At 41.1% G+C, this 21823-nt stretch overlaps 1 protein-coding gene across 1 annotated transcript in view; it reads right to left on the reverse strand.

Moving 5' to 3' along the window:
- Window positions 1–5096: 5096 nt before the first annotated feature.
- KIF16B (kinesin family member 16B) overlaps window positions 5097–21823 on the reverse strand; it is a gene marked incomplete at both ends in the record, with an annotated part of 132785 nt that continues 116058 nt past the window's right edge. Inside the window, 2 exons of the mRNA XM_079532778.1 lie at window positions 5097–5255; window positions 21019–21102. Coding sequence (XP_079388904.1) covers window positions 5097–5255; window positions 21019–21102 — 243 coding nt within the window. The remainder of the gene's footprint in view (window positions 5256–21018; window positions 21103–21823) is intronic.

Raw genomic sequence — 21823 nt, forward strand, 5'->3', positions numbered from 1 at the left:
GGCAAATCCTGTGGCGACATGGCACCCCGGAAAGAATTGAGTCAGATAATGGGACTCATTTTAAAAATTCACTTGTGGATACTTGGGCCAGAGAACATGGCATCGAGTGGATTTATCATATCCCCTATCATGCACCAGCCTCTGGTAAGATCGAACGCTACAACGGGTTGTTAAAAACCATGTTGAAAGCAATGGGTGGCGGAACATTTAAACACTGGGAGAAGCATTTGGCAGAAGCCACCTGGCTGGTTAACACCAGAGGATCAATCAGTCGAGATGGTCCTACCCAATCCAGCTCCCTACATATTGTAGAGGGAGATAAGGTCCCTGTAGTACATGTAAAGAACATGTTAGGAAAAGCAGTTTGGGTTTTTCCTGCTTCTGGGAAGGGCAAACCTCTTCGCGGAACTGTCTTTGCCCAGGGACCTGGGTCCACCTGGTGGGTGATGCAGAAAAACGGGGATGTTCAGTGTGTACCACAAGGGAATTTGATGTTGGGGGAGTGCAGTCTGTAATCCCATGTGTTAAGCATGATGTAGTGATGTAGAATAAGGGGTGGAATGTCATGGTTTTATGATTTTTGGTCATCAGTATTCCACACCATAACATCATGTAATGCACTGGGGGTGGGGTTTGATATCTGCCGAATGTTCGTCCGACGGAGAAGAACTGCATTTCCCCAGGAGGCTTTGCGGTCAGCAAGGGGATATAACTCCATGCAAGGTCACCTGATCCTTCTTCTTCGCCTGTGCTTCGCTGTCTGCGCTTTGCTATCTGCGCTTCGCTGCCTGCGCTTCGCCATCTGCACTGTGCCGTCTGTACTTCAGTCACTCAACTGGACTGCACTTCTCACCCCAGCATTGTGGTGAGGTCTATACAATTCAAACAGATTCTCTCTCTCTCTCTCATTGTATTTTACTAATACTATATTTAGTAAAATCATTTGTTCCACCTCAGATTAGTGCTGTTGTTTTCAAGTATTTTGGGGTCCCCTGCTTCCCCTTTCCCAGAGGCGCGGATCCGCAGATCCCTCCGCCCTGCTGGTCACGGAACTGGGCCGGACCAGCCCATAAACCGTTGACAATCTGCAACAGCTGCAAAAAGCCTGAAGCAATCAACCAAATTCTACGCAGTTGGGTTTTTTTTTCCTCACGCAGCAGCTTTAGGACTTAACCCACGGGCTCTTGCAGAGCCAGGAGAACACCAGGAGCTATGTAGCAGCAGCATGGCTTTAGGGCTGCCTTTCCTACACGCAGCAGCACATCCAGAGGAAAAGCATTGCTTTTGAAAGGAACAGGGCAGGTGTACGGCCGACCTGTGGGCGGCAAGCCGCCCGTCCTATACCGCCCCCCTTCCCGCCATCATGGCGGCAGCTGTGCCTCACTGAACGGCCCTGCCCGGCCCTGAGCAACCGCCCCGCGCTCCCCACAGCCACATGTCGGTGTGCGATGGGCACCGGCTGGGCTGAAACCAGGGCGCGGGGAGGGCACAGCGCAGTGCTGACTCGAGTTAGGGCAAATATGAAGCGCACAAAGAGTAAAATGGCATCAGAAATCTGTCCAACGCCTGAGAGCTCACTGAGAATTGCAGCCGCCGCCATCGAAGCAGCCTGATGTGTGACACAAAGACAGGGTCACACATCGCACCGGTTTTATGCTTTTGTTACTCCTTTTTTTTTTTTTTAATGTTTAAATAAAAATATTAAACATTAAAAGAAGTTTTGTTACGTGTATGCACTACATTTTTTTGATGCTTGACTACTGATGAAAAACTGTTATGGGGTCAAGCAAGGATAGGAGCCAAATGGGCTGCTGACTCAAACAGAGGCATAGCTTTAGGGAGGAGAGCAAGAACAATGGCCCCAGTTCAGCAAAGTACAAATAACCATTGCCTTTAACATATAAATAGTCCCAAAACAAAAGTTAAGCTTCGGCTTAAGGACTTTGCTGACATGAAGCCCGCAAGCACAAATACACAGGAACGCTGCAAAACGACCAGCCCCGGAGATGACTCTTCCACAAGAGTCAATATTTTGAAAGTAAAATTAATGGAAAATTCTATAGCCTGAGGAAAACTTTACAGGGATGCAGTTTGGACATCTTGAAAATGGCCAATAATTTCAACATGCTCCTCAGCGTCTACTGAAAGCTTCTGAAGAGACATAGCCTGACTTAAAGGTCATAGGTGATGATATTATTAAAAGATGCCTCTTAGTCTCACCTTCGGTCGTGATCATTTATTACACTCCGGATCACACTGAAGAATATATAAGAAAGTGGGAAAAGCTGGTGGGGCCTGGGGCTGCAGTCCTAATTGCATGCTTACACTTGCATTTCTCTATCTTTTAACTTGGTGACATTTTAAATTGAGTGATTAATCAGCCTTTACTTTGTTATTTGCAATCTACACATTAAATGCTACAGGCCAGATAAACTAGCCAACACAAATTAGCCACCTTATTGGCAGATTTATACCACTAGAGCATCTGGTCCTCCCTGAATTAATTTGTACTGTAGACAGGAACCAAGCACAAGTCTTCTTTTAAATCCTTGTGAAAAATAGAAATATTCATACTTTTCATTCTGTCCAACTGTGATTTTCTCCAAATGCAAACTGACACCAGGCACGTGACTTGTCTCTGGGAGTCCTGCACACTCAGCCCTTCTTGTAAATGAGCATTTGCATCGTGGCATGACAGTTTCACTTGTCAGGTGCTGCACTGGCTGCTGAGGGAAAATGCTTGGCAACACCAATGGTTTTTCAGGTAGAAAATCTGCATAAAGTGCTTTTGCACAGCAGATAAAGCAGCCTGCTATTTCTTGCTCTGCCAAGTTGGTCCCTTCACAGTAGTGGGACTCAGGAAATGATCTACAAACAACTATGGAAAATTCATTTAAAAAACTACTTAGCACTAATTCTTTATCATATGGCAATGCAGTGAGGGAGAAGTAGACCAGGACAGGAGAGACTGAAAAGACTTTCTGGTACTGAAGTGTGATTTAGGGTCAAAGTTCCCCTGCCAGAATGAAATAGCAATGTGACGCCCAATTTCTACCCCTTTGAAGCACTCATACATGCCACCAGGCTAAATACAGACAAGTGAAAATAGCAGTCTTCCATTAATGTTTGCAGCAACATCAAACAACAGTCATTCCACTTGCATAGGAACCCAGCAAGCTCCCAGACTTGTCCTTCTCCTTCAGGACACGTCAGCAAAGCTGAATGAAAGAAGCAAGCTATGGAGTGGAAATGAAAACATGGCTTCCTATACATACACAGAATACAATACATACACAGAAAGGTCCTGAGAGAAAAGGGAGGGCAGAAGAAGTATGGGGCATGGGAAGGATGACAAGGCCACGTCTCTGTTAGTGATGGTGCGCAGTTGAAAAGACTGTTCCAGTGTGGACGTGCACAAGGAAGACTGGGAACAGCTGGGATAAGGGATGTAAAAACCAGCTTGGGAATCAACAGGTTTGACTGAATGTTTTGCTTTTAAAAACCTGGCTCCTAATTCGAGGTGCCAAGAGACAGGTATTTTAACAGCATTTGGGTAGAGTTACACGTATCGAAAGACATTCAAGCCTACCCTAGTATCGCTTTGACAAGAGGCGGCTTTGAGACTTTACCTTCACATCTGTTTTCACTGAAGAAAAACAAAATAATCATAATACTTTCAAATTTTAAGTGGCCCATTTTAGTCAGTTTCTTCCTATTTTCCTTTTTTCCTAAATTTGAAATGCTTACCATAGCAGGATGGTCTTAGTGGTGGAAAACGGTCTTTATTTATCATCCTAAAGATAAAGCATTACTGTTTTTGTAATTTAGGTCCTGAAATGAAAGTGTTACCAGTGTTGTCGCTTCAGGTTTTAATAGTCATTGTCCACAACAAGAAATATTTGATTACCAGGACCTACCAATGCTCAATGATGGCAACTCACAGATAATGCTTCATACTCCTAAACTTACATTCCAGGATGCATTTTAATAATAAACAAAAGCGATTAATTCTGCTTTTTTACAACCAATTATACATTGACATGTACATATACCCAGTTCCAGTCACAGTGTATACATATTTTTGGATCTGCAGCAATATGAGTTCTAAGTGTATATACATGTGCAAGTTTGAATATGTCCTGAGTAATTTTGAAGTACTATTAGTAAAATCTCATAAATTTTAACTGATGCAAATAAAGTTCAGGTTTTACAGTGCGATGTTATTATGAAGAAGCTGTTTTCCAAAAAAGAAATAAATATAGCACTCTGAGTTAGCTTTATGCATAGCTCTGAGCTCTGTACACTGCACAGTACCCACTTAGGTCTAGGTAATTAGGAAACGTGAAAAGATGCCAACTGCATTCTTCAGTAACTATTGCTTCCTTTACTGCTTAATTAACAGCAAGTGATTCGTTCTGCTTCAAAATACCCAAGTGTGGAAGACTTTTAAAGGTTTTTTACATTATATTCTTTCTGCTGTATATGTTTTGTAAACATTCAAGTCACTCAGGCTCTTTAAATCTTCTGAGAAAAACTAAATCACGCAGACAAACACTTAAAATTTACGTTCTGGGAGAAAAAAAAAAGAAACAACAGTGGAGTATAAGCATTACCTTAAATACCACAATATGCTGTAAGAAATCAAAACAGGAAATGTTCCTTAAGGAGCAGCTTGGGCAGAAACTGAAAGGCTGCTCAGAAACGACTCTCTGTCAGTATGACACGCCAACACAGCGAACACGAGATGATCTCACAAGACCATAACAAATTGTCTGAGCAAACACGAAGAAGTGCTCCCACTGAGGAGTGGATCCAAACCCAGCATGAGTGTCAGAGCTTTCGTACGGTATTAACAGCGCAACTCACGAGCAATGTCTGTGTACTTCATGCCAGGAAAACACAGGCACTAGTATGAGAAGTGGGAAAGAACTAAAGCTAGCATCAGGGCGTAGCAGTCTTTAGCTAGAGTTGGTTTGATGCAGCTTTTTAGGCATGAAAGATGATATGCTTTCTTCCTCTCCTTCATTTCTCTCACACCACAGAAGTGAAGGCACCACTGACTGTGCTCCTCTGACACGAGGGCCCTGGCACAGAAGTTAGCTGGTCCCATGACTGCTATAGTCAAAAACTCCTTTCCTGAAGAACGGTGAGAACTCACAGATGGTGTGCTTTGACAGAGTCGACCCCACTTTATCAATGTGCAGCGGAGATGATGGAGATTGCAGCATTGCAGTGAAAAAGCTCCTGAGGTATGCCTGTGGAACAAAATGCAAGATGTTGTAAGGCTTTCTTCATCCAGTCACACTGATTACAAATGCTTGGAAGAATTAAACAAACAGCAGTACCAAAAAAACCCACACAATAACATCTCCGTGGACTGAGTTCTTTTAGTAACCATCAGCATTTAAATCAATCATAGAACTCATCTCCTGAAATGTCCGTGTTAAGATGAGGAAAAGTAGAAAATAAATATTTCCCATTTTCTTTCCCTGCCAAGCTTGTTAACTGCTTGATTCTGCACTACTGTAATGCTTCTGCTAATCATGACATGCTAATACTGCTGTCTAGCATTACAAAACACTGCAGCAGGTGCAAATCTCAAATCTATTCTGCAGGAATTTCACTACATACGGACACAAAAGGACTTCAGAAATCTTCCTCATCAAGGCTTTTGAACCTCGTGTGGAAAAGGATTTGTTTTGATCACATCCATCTGCAACACTGTATGACTTCCACAGCATCTCAGAACATAAAAGTATCTTTTCACTGAGTTGCCCTCTCACCATTTTTTATTTTTAAAGAAGTCTGACACGTAAGAAGCATTCCCCTTCCCAAAAGTTAATATTCACCAACTGCTGCGTGACTTGCATCCATTTATATCCACAGAAATTGTGACAGATGTATATTAATACAAAGTTAGCTTTCAGAAACCTGATGGGGTTTCCTTCGCATATGGGTTGAATTATTACAATCATTTAGCATAGTTTAATAAGCCATAGTTATAAATTCTGAACGGTCACAGTAGGTAAGATGTTGATCAGGCAGGTGATAAAACATTACCAAATGTCACCCAAATAGCTGCAAGGGAAATCTCATCTTGAACACCTTTGCTCCGTACAGACTGACCACAGAAAAAGGTAATTTGAGAAGTTATTCGCTAATCTGGGATGCAGTGGGAAATACATCTACAAGACAGAATGGCACAATAACCTACAAAAAACACAAAGTTTAGTCGTCTGAATGCAGCAACTTCTGGGTTATGAAGGAGGACCGTTCAGCAAGCAGTCCCAGTTATTTACTTCTCAAGGAGAATTTCTCCATAATATAACAGCCTGTTATATATTTAAAGTACCTTGGAAACCAGCTATATTAATATCACAGAATGCAGGGTAACAACAACAAAAAGTAGCAGCTGGCACGTAAGGTATTCTCTTGGCAGGACTGGTGGATTTTCTTTTTTATTCAGATCTCCCACAGGTTGTATTAGAGCTCATGAAAAATATTCATTACAAAAATACCTTCAAGATGAATTCCAACAGCCTAAGAGGTAATTTAAAGTGAGCAACAGATGTCATATCAGCATTTGTCATAATTAGTTCCCAAAGTAGGGCCCTTTAAAGCAGTCCCAGTCCAGTAATGCCTGAAGGATGAGTATGGTGGAAAATCAAATGTAAAACATAGCATACCATTAGAGTTTTAGCACTGTGCTGAAAAGTTACTGCAGTAATTTCAGTTTATGGCTACTGAAGGCTCAAAGGTACCAGAATTTCTCGCTGGAGACATTATAAGACCTATTGCCTTCACCTCGGTATGTATGGCCAGATAATTGAGTGTCATGCCTTTGCTGTAGAGCCATTATTCATTGTTTTGGCACAACAGCTCTAACGGAAGAGCCATAAATAAATAAATAAAATCCCTCTGCTATAAGCCTAACATTTCTCTGACAGGGAAACACTAGGAACAGCAGGTAAACTTATTTCCCCAGATCTGCACGCAGGAGTTGCTCTGTGAATATCACAGATTCTTTGAACATGAAGAAGATACTTGGGAAAATGACAACAAGCAGACTATACCAGATTAGGATGGAATTCATTTTCTGTGAAGGTTTCCAGCCATATGGCTTGGCATTATGTGCTCTTCAACAACCATTTCTGAACAAATTAGCCCTCTTTTAAATCCCATATCTGCATTTGCCCTTGTTTGCAATGCTGATATGTTAGCACAGCACAGAGCTGATGTGCCCTTGACACAAAGAAGCTGTTGCTTCAGTGCAATTAAGGCTGCTCTGCCCAGATACGCTGATTAGGAGTTAATTCCCGTGGATGGAAAACAGAGCTCACACAATTAGTGCGTATGCCCCTAATTAAAGGGCTGTGGAGAGGCAGCGAGGGGGAAGGTTGCTCTGTCCTGTCTGCTGCAGTGTGGACAAAGTTGAAGAATGTGGTAGGAGAAAATAAAGAGAGCTCCTTATCGGTGCATGGAAACAAGCTTCCCTAATTCAGATAGAATAGGCAGAGAATGAAGGTGACAGCAGGCAGGAAGAGCAGCAGGGCCACATCAACAAGGAGCATGGAGAGAAAACGTTGCTGGAGGTGTGGAAGGGAGTCAACATGGAGTTTGTGGCAGCCCAGGAGGCCACTGGAAACTGCTGGAGTGGCATCAAGGCTAGATGAGATTACCTCCTCTGCTGGGACCCAGTGAGCAGGGGGAGAGTTGTTTTCAGAGCTTTCATATTAAATTCACTTCCAGCAGCAGGTATGATTTTCCTCTGTTTACAGAGCAATGCTGTTGTTTGTGCTGAGTTAAAACTGGGTGAGAAGCACACTGGTATCTTTTGATGTGCTCCCTTCAAAAAATAAGAAGTCTTTGATGCTGGCAAGCTCATGGTGCCAACGTAGGAACACGTACAGATTTTATATAAATTAATGCTGTGACATCCTACCAGCACTTCACGAATAGCATCTAAATCATTTTTCCTTGTATAAAAAGCTCTATTTTATAGCAACTTCACTTTTCTGAGGCTTGCATGATTAACTTTTAAAGAAAAAGCTACATAAATGCTGCAAATACACTAAATGTCGTGTCTCACTCATTTTTGCCTGTTAGCCTTTCAGGCCTGCAGTCGTTTGCTGACGTTTAGTCTGGTAATCAGTATTGTTCAAAATGTGCTTAGGAGTTTCACTTCACCTGCTATGTTGTTGGATTTCCAGAAAACATCCTAATTGCAAATCTGTAAATGTCTCAATGCGGGGTTACAGCACCCCAGCAGTATAGCAGGAGCATAAAATGGATAACTTGTAAACAGTCCACACTGCTTACTCAGCCTAAACACACATCCAGGAACAGCAGTTTACAGAATGGAAAGACTCTTGGCGAGATTCGTAAAGATAGAAAGCCAGGTTTAAAAAAAAAAGTCAAAATAGGAAGAGCAGCATTTTTCCTCTCTTGGCATGCATTATAATCTGAGCAGACTTCATCTTAAAATTTGTGCTACCACACTTGCAAGCTTTCATCTTGGATTCCAAGCATTAGAAAGTGATGCAAGACAGGAGAAAGTCAGGAGAGGCCCAAAGTTTTCTTTTCCTTTACTGGTTTGAGTAGCTTTCCCTCCAGTTTAATTATGCTAAAGGCAAAATGGTAACCATTTTGAAAGCTTACTAAAAATTATTATTTTAATAAGGTTCATTTCTTTATCAGAAGACCAGCGTTCATCTCAGGCTTGATCCATCAGCACAGCAAAGTCATTCTAATGATTTCTGCACTTCATCGTGATGTAGGGACCTCATAATTTTATATATTTTAACATAAATCCATAACTTAATTTCAAGTTATTAAAGTTATTATAATCAAAAAGCTTCCTTGCAAGTCAAAGTGTTCTTATCATCCTTTCGGTTGTGTCATATTAAAAGAGAATTCAGTTCAATGACATTGTTCTCATAATCCATTACAAACAGCGACAGCCTCAGAGACCAATAGCAGAGCTTAGGAAGAATTGGATTTTTCATTAAACTTTGGTCCGTTTCAAATCTCATCAACTCCAGCACTTCCAGAAAGTGAAAGGAATTTGGAACACCCTCCCCTGCTGCTGTTTCTAGCAATTTCCTCCCAAAAGAACCCCCCAAAAAAGCAGTTTTAAATTCTTTTAATATAATACTTTGCAATTAGCATACTAAATACCGCCCACTGATATCTGACAGAGCTGAAAGCACCACAAATTTCGTTAGATAAGACTCACCAAGCTTTGGGGATTTCTGAAACAATAGCTCCTTTTCCCCCCCTTTCTTTTGACACCCACACATCCACCTGACAGTGAAAAATCTCTGCCCCAAGGTCACAGGAGGTCATCAGAGGCAGAGGCAGGAATAATTAACTTGCTCATCTAACTTTTAGCATCGGCTCTTCTCTCCCTTTAAAATAGATGCTAGCTTCCCTTGGCATCAATCACATAATTATTCTGTTGACTAGTGTTAAGTGCTGCAAGCTTTAAATCAAATCTTGATTTGAATTATTCATAGAGCAAAGCATATGCAGGTATCAGCAGCTGTTTTCTATAGGAAAGATATCTGATTATAAAAAAAAAGGAGTCTGAAGCATATCCCTGACTGGAAATCTGCATTATGCTACAATTATCGCACCTATTTCAGAGAGAACGTTCACAAAGTCAGCTATTCCTGAGGAAGAATCTGTCCCAGAACAAGGAACATGCTTAGCTGCCAATCTGCCAGCACGAAAGTAAGGATCCGCTCAGAAGGCAAAGCCTGCTGCAGGAGCCCCTCGTTACTGCAGAAACCAGCCATCTCTTGCCTTTGTCTCCTAGAAAGAAACTGTCAGCCATATGCAAAGGAAAATGAACATTTCCGGGCCCTCTCCCAAATTAAGCAACTTTCTATTTTAGACCATTCACTGGTGTCTGGATGAGGAGAGAAACAAAGACTTCAGGGGAGGTTTTTCAAATACGAAGAGCTAGAGAAATGCCAGCCATCATTGCTAACAACAACCTCTACTGACAGAAAAAAAGCCTGGCTTAAATGACTCTGACAGGAGATGGTGTCTCGTGGCAACTTCAGGTTGGCAGAGGGCCCCGTCTGGGGTGATGCTATATACAGAATCCTAAGAGATCTTATGTCTGCCCAACAAAAATAGGATTCAAACTCTTAATTGGATCTGCTTCTTCTGTGGCTTGTTGGTTTTGTTGTTGTTGTTGTTGTTGTTTTTTTTTTGTTGTTGTTGTTGTTGTTTTTCTTTTCTTGCTGGCAAAAGTCAGAGGGAATCAGCAGGCTGCCAGGAGAGGAAAGCCGTGGTTGTAACCAGCTTATATCAAGTGTGGAACAAAAGCCCTTAGCAAGAGTGTGGCAAGCTAAGCTGGCTCTGCCTCCTGCAAGACACGGAGATCACATTTTAAACACCAACAGGACTGGATTACCTGGGTCAGGAGCAGGTGACAGGGACAGGAAGATCTGATGTGAACTAAGTTTCAAGGGACCAGGTTCTCCAAATTCTGCCAAATATCCCAACTTTATACAGCGAGGGGTGTTTGAGCTGCCCAAACGGAGGCATTCCATCCAGTTCCAGCAGGCTTCTCTGCAAGGATAGCTCAGTCCTTGATGAACAACTCAGTTCATCACAGCAAAGCTTCTGCCCTGTGTTTGCCACTAAAGCAATCTCCCCTTCCCTGAGGGACCTGTTGAGGCTAACCGGCTAATTAGGTGTGAGTAATTGCCAGCATAATGCTCTGATTGCTCTCTGAAAGTACTTTCAGATCCATTTCTGGATTTGTTAAATATGAACGAGCAGGGAAAGAACTGGCAGGCAGCAAGAATATAAAATAAAGGTGGCATTGCTCTGCAGTAAACCAGCATGGAAGTATGGGGGACCGTACACAGACTACGATTAATATCATCACCTCCAGCCATTCTCCACCCGGCAGACAGAACTGCTCATGAGTGTTTGGGCCTTCTGTGATTTTGCTTGCTTTGTTGTTGCTGTTGTTGTTTTTAAAAAGAGGAAAATATGCGGCTTCGCTTCTTTTTCCCAGCAGTTTGACGTATATTATAAGATATCATAAAGCAGATCTCAGTAAAATATGTGAGCAGGACAGCAGGTAATATCAATACCTCAGGTTGTATTTCAAGCCCTTCAGGATGTATCTAATGTCACCTCGGTATCTGTACACATTCATCTCCTGCACACACCCCTAGGTCATTATGTGCCGTTGCGATTTCATAACAGAGAGAAAAGACTTAGTGCCTGGGAGACTACCCTGTGCCTAAAGGATCTTAGTCCTGTGAAATATATGGAATGAAAGCTTCTAGAATTACAGCATGATCACCAGGGCCGGTGTCTGTTGCATAAAGACCAGGCAGGCTGGCTGAATTCTCCTAACAAAAACGATAGTGTGAGACACTATCAAAGTTCTGCAGAGCTTCCTTGGGAAGTCAGAGGTAATAAATACCTCCAGAATTTATCTGTCCCATGGGTATCGCAGGCCTTGCTCTGGTCTCACATGGCTTGTGCAAGCACAAGGAGATTTTTCAGGGGAATGAAGACAGATTCAAAATTGTTTAAAAATGACAAATCACAACTGCTAGCCAGAATATTCAGCAGAGGGCTGTCTCCTTCAGACTGGCAGACATTAATTAGGCTCAGGACTGGATTAACTGGCTTCACATTATACAAGCAAAGAATAAAGGACTGACTTGTTTTAATCAAATCCTTCCTGTTCACTTTGATTAGGCCTAATCAGAGGCGAGACTGTTTACAGATAATAATACCTAGCAGTTAGGCAGAAATGAAGGCCTTCCCAAGCAAGTATTGCCTCATCCTACCCCATAATTGTATGCCTCATACCTATACAGACAACTTCACACAGCAAAAATTTGCCCCCAAAATGGAAGCTACCCATGTTAAACTTCCAGATGCCTCCTCAAGAGTCTTTGCTCTCATGTCCTCTTTCCAATGGCAAAAAGAAAACCTGGAAGCACAGGAGCAAGTGCTGCTGGGGAAGAAGCAAACAGACAGCTGTGTGGGGAGCAGAACGTTTGTTGCAGTGCAGGCAGCAGAAATCAGCTGCTGTGTGGTAGCCTGGCTGTGTTTCCTAAGAAACCCCTATTTAGGAGTTTCCCTTAACAGAAATAATGTATTTTTCTTTAATAAGGTAGCAAATGTCTTGCCAATTAGACTGTGATACACACAGGCAAGCTCTTAGCTTCTTAGAGCAAACTTGTTTGTTAAGGAACTACATAGGAGGAGATATGATTGAAAAACCCCATCAAACAACGTAATGTAGCTCATTTGTTAGGGAGCACATTTACTTATGCTGGATCTACAAAAATAGGGTATTGCTTTCACAGCCAGGAACTTAGCTCTTGCTTTTGTTGGAGCTACCAAACAGACCTATGGAGCCTTGTGCACGTGGCTGCTGTAAGGCACTGCATTGCCACCAATGCCGCAGCAATCTGTGCTGCTGGTAGACCTAACCCAGGGCTAAGAGAGAAGCAGCAGGTTCTATCACACCTTCCCTCTGGGCACATTTAGAGGTACCTAAATGACTTTGGAACCAGGCTAGAAAGAACTGAGATCTTCAAATATCTAAATTCCATTAATAAAAGAAAACAGAACTTGCATTTCAGCCCCTTGGGAAATTCTGCCTCTGTTTTTAAGCCCAGCGCGTTGCAGATTCCTTGAATCAGGATTACAGTTTCCTCCATAGCATCTCCAGAGTGTTTGAGTGCCACTAAAATTTAATTTTACCCAGGGTGGCACTGGAATTTACTTGAATGCATACACCTTTTTGAATTTTTGTAACGTACAAGCATTCTGAGAGATGCCAGTTATGATTCAAGGTGAAATTGCTCTCCTAGGTTTTCAAAATCCAAACTATTCATTATACCTATTTAGAGCATTTTTCTGTGCAAGTCTAATGGCATGAGCACATTATGTTGAATTACTATTATGCTGCATCGAATTAACTGCTGAAATCAGTCTACTTCCCAAATTACAATCTTATTCTACCAGAAATTCATTTAATTCTACAGGACTTAATATTTCTCACGTCTGCATGCTAAAAGCTCCTATTCATTGGCTTTAAGTAACTCCAATGAAAAATGGAAGAAAAAAAAAAAAAAAAAAGATGAGGAAAAGATAAAGCCAGTAAGGACTATGATTTACAGGTGGCCCATCAGTGTGATACTGCTTTGGGAAGTAAAAGGCTATAAAAAAAGATCAAAAAGACCCTGCTAGTGAAGGAAACCAATCTTTTCTCTGGAGCACGAGTCAAAACAAGTCCTGTCAAAATCTATTCAGAAAGAATAACAACAGAATTGATTTTATCACACATCTCTGGGTGAGCAGCGACGACGTGTCATCTGCTGGAGTGGCCTTGGCAAACAGCTACCAAAGCACTTGACATGCATCACCCTCTGCTTCCTTTGGTGAAATCGTACGCTGGAAAATGACTGATACTCTTGCTTTGAAAAGGTATAGCAATGAGTTCAAGCCAGTGTCCTTGGTCTAGCACTCCCGTTATTCATCTACCCACACCTGACTGTGGAGTGCCATTATTGGAGACCGATCAAGGTGCACAACTACAGCACTTGATTTGCAGGAGGATACTGAGAGATTTATTCAGAACTGACAGCAAAACTCATTATGATGCAGAGCTAAACTAGACTTCATACTGCTGTCACGTGTTCAGAACTTCCTAAATCACAATAAACGTACCTTATTTTTTGATACTCTAAAAACAAAAAACAAAAAAAATAGGCCCAGAGTTATACATTCTGTTTAATTCTTTGTTTGAAACAGAGATGAACGTTTTATCACAAAAGATCTTTTTTTCTTTTTTGGAGGTAGGACCTGAAATTGTACACCTTAAAAGAAAAACACCAGAGTTACTGTAAAGGAGAATGCATTCTGTATGGAAGTTACCTCTAGCGAGCTCTGTGAAACAGGGTTTCAGACCTGATCTTGAATGAGCCACTGAGTTGGAGCAAATGAGACCAAGAGGTTGCTTGCATTTACTGTTCTTTCTGCATCTAGCAGCACGTTGCAATGAAGCTTGATCGGATTCATAAAACATTCATAAAACAACCCCAGGCTTTTATTTCACTTCTTCCAAACTATAATCTTCCTCTTCTGCTGCTATTATAAGACTAGCACCATTTGAGGTAGGCCTGGCTGAGATTCATGGCTTTTAATCAAAGTAAGATTTTGTTGGTTTGGAATCAACTGTTGATGCACACAACATCCTAAGTTCTACTTATTTGTATCTAGCAGATTTAATCCATCAGTAAAATGAAATGTACTTCCTTTTTGAAGCCAATGTGACCTCACACAAGAAGCAGTGACATCCAAAACCGATGACATGCTTTACTGCTGAGAGCTCCTACAGCTTCCTTGTGAGGGCTGCCACTTCAAAGAAGAGGAGCCAGGTGCCCTGATGATGTGCTGAAGGCCTTAAACCTGACACAGGAAATTATTCTCCAGTGGTTAACTGCAAATGTTTGTTGTCTGTAGGCATGGCAAGACTTCAGTGTTGTTGCCAGAAAGCAGTTAGCTTTCTTTCAAAATATTTTTAAATAGTTATTAGAGGTTATGAAAGGCTCTTGGAGCAGACTGACTACACCTAATCCAGAAACTTGTGCTTGACGTGGATTTCACATTACTGATATTCACCATTTGGTCTCCCTTCCCAAATACAAATGCCGTTTTTCTCTGTGGATGCATCTATACTTTCTTCCTGTGCTTTTATTACATTCCTGTTCCTCTACTGGGAAATTAAAATCATCACTCTAAAATGTAGTTCAGACTATGGATATGAAACAATCTTCTTGAGGATTATCAAACACTGCCATTTGCAGCAGTTTGCTTTGCAGCAGTGGTTGTATGGTATGCAGTCACGTCTATAACAAAAGGAAAGGCGTCCTTTCATCTTTCAATGATTATCAAATACATTCTGTGTGCTTTCTGAAGTCCATCTCACTGAAATGTTTCTAAGAACAGTATTTACAAGTGTGCAAGCATTCAATCTGCAAGTGCCAGGCTGGTGAGCAGCCGGCTTTAAAGCCCTTCTTAAAAAGTTCTGGTATTAGGGATGTTGTTGTAAGCTGATACCAGAGCCTAATAATTTCCTTTGAATGGTCTCTTTGAACTGACACCTATTTAATAGCTTTGAAAGGTCTTTGTGACTGGTGCCTGTGTTAAGAAAACAGAAATGAGCAACTGGCCACACCTGACAGGGATTTTGCAATACTAACATCAGTTCACCTGTAACTAGCATGAAGCTGGTTGTCTCAGCTAAAAAGATTAAGGATGCACTATGAAGAAAGACTGGTAGGATGTGCTCACGTTCTCTGTCTCCTCTCTCATACTGAATATTCAGACGACGAATCACCTAAAATTTCATTACAGTGTTTCTGCCCTCACAACTTCAAGGCGAACCTCAAGAAATTAGGTCTTAAAAGTGGCTTGAACACACTCAGTTTGCTTAATTTTGTGGACACGTATTCTGCCATGTTTTCTCAGGTATCTCTTGCTATTATATCTCTTGAAGTGTGAACTCAAACCAGTAATTCATTTAAATAACAATAACAAATTAATATTTGATGAAAGGTGTTCATTCCAGTATTTTGTGCTGTGCTTAAGAACCAGATTCTTGCAGACACACAAAAAGAGCAGAAACCCATTTCAAAGAGAAAAGTTGGAGGGGCTACAGCTTTAGAGCTGTGTACAAAAGAGTTACCGCCTTCAAAGGAAGGCAAGTCAGAATACAAGTTAAGAACAAAAGAAAACATTTGGCCTCTAAGATAAAGAATCTTACTCTGAAAGCTTAATTCTGACAGAAGAACAGCAGTATTTCTGTTTAGTGCCTGCTTTGCTTTCACCAGCCAATTCTCTCTCAGGACTGGACAGAATAATTGAATAATGCAGTTCATACAAGATTTACTTCTAACTCTGCTTTCACACCTATCATTGAAAAACTCCTCATCAGACACCAGGAAGTTAGGAGGTTAAGGACAATTGCATTATTAATTTTAAATAAATTGAGCGTGTCTATCTCTTAAAGAGATTCAGAGTACAAAGGAAAAAAAAAAAAGGACAGAGAATGACAGAAAGATGTATGTGCTCCTTCAAAACTCAAAGTGGATTTGCTTTACTCTGCTGGTACAGGTTGACTTACTTTTGTTCCCTGAGCTCTGCAAGGAGCAGCAGAAGGAAAAGCATGATTCCTACCAACTGTTGTGCTGTCTGCTGGCGCACCCCCAGTCAGGCCTTTTGTCTGTTGTCCCTTGCTGTCCACAAAGAAACCTGAGGAAATGCAGCAGCGGGGATAGGGAAAGTGAAACAATTAAGAGAGAGGAGCCAGGCTGAGGTTTGAAGGAAAAGAAACAAAAAAAGCCCCTCAAGTAACAACCTGCTGGGATTTTGTCAGCTTAGCAATGGTGCTTTTCTGAGTACACCGGTGACAGCAGGAGTAGAAGAGAAAGGCAGTGGGTCCATGGCTACAAGGCTTCTGAGCAAGGAGTCAAGAAACACAACTATCTACTGTGTTGGTGCAGGCATTTACTTGTGCACTTTTCCTGGCTGTGCAATGGTTAAACAGGGCTAATATTGACCTGCCTTACTAGAACAAAGGATGTGTCCATGAGAAGAAGAAAATTAAGCAGGGAAGGATGATAATCAGTTCCCTGCAAAAATGCAATATCCAGGGCAGCTGGGATTTTGGGAAAACCTTTTACTGTCATCCACAGATCTAGCAGCTCCCCCAGTAATAAAAGGTACTGGGCAGATAAAACTGAAACAGATACACTCACTGAGCAGCATACCTCCTGTGACGTGTGCTTCCTTTAAAAAGTTTTTGCTTATGAACTGAAAAAGGATGTATACATCTTCTGATTTCATCAGGGAAAAAACGGGATCCTATATCTTTATTTACTGGTTTCTAATTGCATGAAAGGATAGATACACACTAACTTCTACTCATTAACTTTAATCAAAAGAATTCTTGGCTGTTTCATTTAAGGCGGATTTAATCAAGCAAGGTTGGCTCTGAAGTGAAATTACAGCCTTCAGACTGCGGAGCAATTAATTTAGAGTTTTGCCCTGCAACAGGTCCCTGATGAAATACTAAATTAATAGATTGCAACAGGGCACTTAGGACAGGTAATTTTAAACACAAGTTAGGTGCTTATTCTCATGATGTATAGGTGAGACCCCTGTGCCAATTTGCAGGTTATTTTTCAGAACCTCCATGGAAATGTATGACGTTGGTCAAACGATCACATTGTACCAACAAGCATCACAGTATAAGTGTACCCTGCAAATATGTATCTTGTATATCAAAGACTTCTCTCCAGGTTCATCTCATAGTAAAAGATCACACCTAACGTGCACTTTCTTTCCTACACTGTATTGTGAAGCTTTTGGTTATTAAGCACTTGTACTAGATACGAAAAAAAAAAGAAGAGAGAGAAATTAAGAACCCAATGTTTAAGATAAACTGAGTTCATTGTGATTTTAAATCAAAATCCTCATAATTTGGGGGCTCCCTGGAGTCTTTTGCTCCAAATAACATCACCTAAAATAATATGCCCGCTTCTTAACTAAAGGTAAAACAAGGTAATACTACATGGCAATCTTAAAAACAAAACAGCCCTCCCAAAAGATCCTCGCCAGCATTTCAGCTGCACTGAGCACAGCCACAAAAGCCCTCCTGCTATTTTCAGTACTTCTGCTCCTGTTGTGGCTAGAACCTGAAAGGTGCAGTGTAGGAAATAAACAAACTCTTCCTAAACAGCTATGGGTCCCACAAAGGATATTTTGGCCAAATGGTTTTGTAATTAGGCACAAGGAAAAATTTCCCTGACTGCAGCCAAAGGGAGGCAATTAAAACAGATGCTGAGATATATGCAATAGAAGCAGCTCTCTGCTGTACATTTAGCTAATTCTGAAGTTGAGGAGTAGTTTTGCTCCTACAAGAACTCCCAGTCTGCCTAATTTCCCAGATCAGATCGAGTTGCAATTTAGCTTTGACATAAAGAAAAGAGCCTATGAGGCCATTTCAGTAACCCACTGCTAATTCCAGCAAGTACTTTAGAAAGGTGTTTGACTGAAATGAGAGCTTCAGTTGTTTTATCTTTTACACAGGTGTGCACTGGATTTTGAATTTTCTTTTGTGCGCATACTTGGAAAAAAATGTGAATTAAATGAGAAACTGCTTCTCCTCACAGATGCTGCTCAAGAATGCCCTGGGCTAGCCAGCGCTCTACTGTTCCACTACAAAATTAATCCAAGAAGTCCAGGAAAAACAACACAAAGCCTTTTCAAAACATATAAATATCTAATGTAACAGCTGAAAGAGAAGAGTTATTCCTTTGTTATCCACCACAGGGATGACAGCTCTGCTAATGACCTTACAACACGGAATATTTGTTCAGAACAGACTGATATTTGTCAGGCTGTCAGATACTATCAGTCGATCAAATCAGCTTGGACTTTGGATAAGAATATACAATTTTGTTGGCCTAGAAATTGAGCTTTCATGTAAAAATGCTGTATTAACTCATTAGCTCTTGCCTAATCATGTGAAACAATCAAATAAGCTTTCAAGTGATATTATTACTGGAATAACATCACCTGTGAGGCTTGCAAGAGATTTTTCAGCAAATCAGGCTATGCTATGAGGTATGAAAGCCAAGTGAATAAACACCGGCCATCTCTCTGCTCATTACCAAGGTCTGACTTCTCCACCTTCTATTTGACTGAATCCCACATGAGGAACATGCCCCGTTCAAAAGCCAAACTCCCTTACAGAGGCAATCCATCCACTTTCTGCTTTCAGGTTAGCCCACTTACATATGCTTATAGTTCATCGTGAGAAAGTAAAAGCAAGCATTTTAAATAGAAGCAGTTGCCTGTGCCATGGTGCATTATCACACACTCTTTGTCTGCCAAATAGTTTCCCAGTATAATTCCAGATGTGCTTTGAGTCTGCAAAGATTTATGTGACTACAGAAACAACGGCAATATAGGTGGTTTATTCCACTGCTTTGCCAAGGAAGCTGCAGCTACATTATCTGAAGCTCATCAGCATTGGGTCTAAAATGCAAAGCCAGAGCAGAGCACTGCAAAAAACCACAGGGGATAAAATTAAATGCTAGGAACAGAGATCCAAAGTTAAGGTATTTTTGCCATCTTCATGAACTGGTGACAAGCTTATGGCATCAAATTCCTCATGGCAAGGATGGTAATACTTGGTTCCCTGTTCTCTTTCTATAACTTTCTCTCGATCATTGGAGATCTTATGTTTCTCTAATGCAGAAAGACTTGCCAGGATTACTGAATGGCATGGCCTAGTGCACTTCTGCCTAGCATATGGCAAAACGTATTCACGTGAATTAGAATATTTACAGAATATACTGGTAATAAAGTTTTAATGACATAATTTGGCTAAAATAGATACAACTTAAAGCTAAAAACTAGCCATATTGAGAGCTACAATTACTACGTGATTATGATCAAAGCATCACTATACACAGGAGTTTTAAGATTCAGAAACACTACAGTAAAGTTGGTTAGCAAATCAATAGAAGGTCGGAAGGATTAAGGGATTAAATTTCTTACTGGTACAAAAATATGCAAATTGAGTACTAGACTGGAATGTGGCCATGCCTTTATGCCCTCTATGGAGGACATGAAACAAAAAAAAAGATTACATTTTGTGCTATATGTAAGACAACCTCACATCAAAAGACAGTGGGGGGATGTTTTGTTTGTGGATCAAAGAGAAGGTGAAATACATGGGGAAAAAAAATCAAGACATGCAAGAAAAGATTCCAGTTGGAAGCAATGTACTTTTATATTAAATTTTCTAACGCTCTACTTAATACTATTTCTGCTCTACAAAGAAAGTAATTCTTTATGACTTGCATGATTAATTTATAACTTGATCACCTAACCCTAACCCTAATCCTCATGTGGATACAAAATAGTTGTAGACTGTATGCTTTAGTCTCCTCCTCTTCTTTCCCCAGACTCCATCACCTGCTCTCAGGCTGCAACAAAGTGTACATTAGAATCACAGAATCACAGAATGGCCTGGGTTGAAAAGGACCACAGTGCTGGTCCAGTTCCAACCCCCTGCTGTGTGCAGGTCACCAACCAGCAGACCAGGCTGCCCAGAGCCACATCCAGCCTGGCCTTGAATGCCTGCAGGGATGGGGCATCCACAGCCTCCTTGGGCAGCCTGTTCCAGTGCCTCACCACCCTCTGTGTGAAAAACTTCCTCCTCATATCTAACCTAAACCTCCCATCTCAGTTGAAAACCATCTCCCCTTGTCCTATCACTATCAACCCATGTAAACAGTTCTCCCTCCTGTTTTAAACGCTTCCTCCAAGTACTGGAAGGGAGTATAGAAATATAAAGACCTAAACTTTTACAGGAGTCAAGACTGTGCCATCCGCACAGCACTGCAGAACAAACCAATAAAAACCAAACCCCACCCTCTGTCAATCTTGTCCTCCATAAAATTAAGCTTTCAAATGAATTCAAAGAAAAATACGCTCCAAACTGGGTTATAAAATAAAGCTCAGAGATGCCTATATATTGCTTTCCTTCTGTCATGAGCTATTTGGTTATAGTAACTACGATAAAATAGTAAATCTTCAGATAACAAACTGCATTTCAAGTAGCAAGTTGGTTTTTTTTTTAATCTCGTCTTGCATAGAGACCATCTGTCTACAGAGAACACTTACCTCATCTCCAACCTTTCCCCCCTAAATAAACACACCTCTAAAGAGATATCCTTTTTTTTTTTTTTTTCAGACTAGGATTTTTTAAAGGTGTGCTTCATTACTTTGCAATCTACTGCTGCCATCTCCTGTGTTAAATGAAGCAGCAAGTAACTCCGTACTTACAGGTCGGCTATTTAAGTGTGATCATACGGGAACAGTTTCTGTTGGTCAAGCAGACAGTGCTCCACCTAAATACACTTCAAAAGGCCCTGAGAAAGATGCCATTACCTCTAAGTGACTCCGTCGCTCTGCAATCACTCGTTCATCCTTGTTTCCAAAGAGCTTCTTCGGAGGGAATTCTAAAGTAGCGACCTAGAAGACATTAAAGGATGAATGGGCATTATAAATGACAAGCTAAAATGAGAAAATTCTCTTTAAACTACAAGGTGTCAGGAAAGAGGAAAAAGCCAAATAGTCATGAGCTACAGTATATGCTGTTAGCAAATATCCCATTATGCATTTCTACTGACATTATGATCTGGTCCACAGCACTGCTAAAATAACGACGTATTTGGTCACACAAAAGAGACAGGAAGCAAATTTAGGAATTAGATGTCACATTTATAACCATTTTTTTTTGCTACAGCAAATTGGATCTAATGTTACAACATCTACTAAGAAGTCAGAAAGATCTCTTCAGGAATGCTGCTTTTGTAAGACTGCACTCAGTCTCTTAGAAACTGTGGTCTCCAACCATATTGTCATTTCACCTGTTCCTCTTCTCTCTTAGATCACAAACGTAACATTCTTGCACCTAAAAAGTCATCATGACGTTATGCTCTGGAAAACAGCAATACTAGATTGCCAGCTAATTCCTGAGCAGGACCTGAGGTATCTCCATCTAGCCTTAAACTACCACAGTTATCTTCACAACAGCAGGAGAGAAAGAGCATGGAAATGGCAGCCATAATGATGACAAGAGGCACCTCCAGAGCCACAACTGAGTTTGAAGGCATGCAAATGTATGTCCATAAAGGAAGGTGATAACTTTAATTTCTGAAGAGAGTCCACATAAACATGCAAAATTCTATTT

The sequence above is a fragment of the Tetrao urogallus genome (genome assembly GCF_951394365.1).
Source record: "Tetrao urogallus genome assembly, chromosome: 2".
NCBI classification, from domain to species: Eukaryota; Metazoa; Chordata; class Aves; order Galliformes; family Phasianidae; genus Tetrao; species Tetrao urogallus.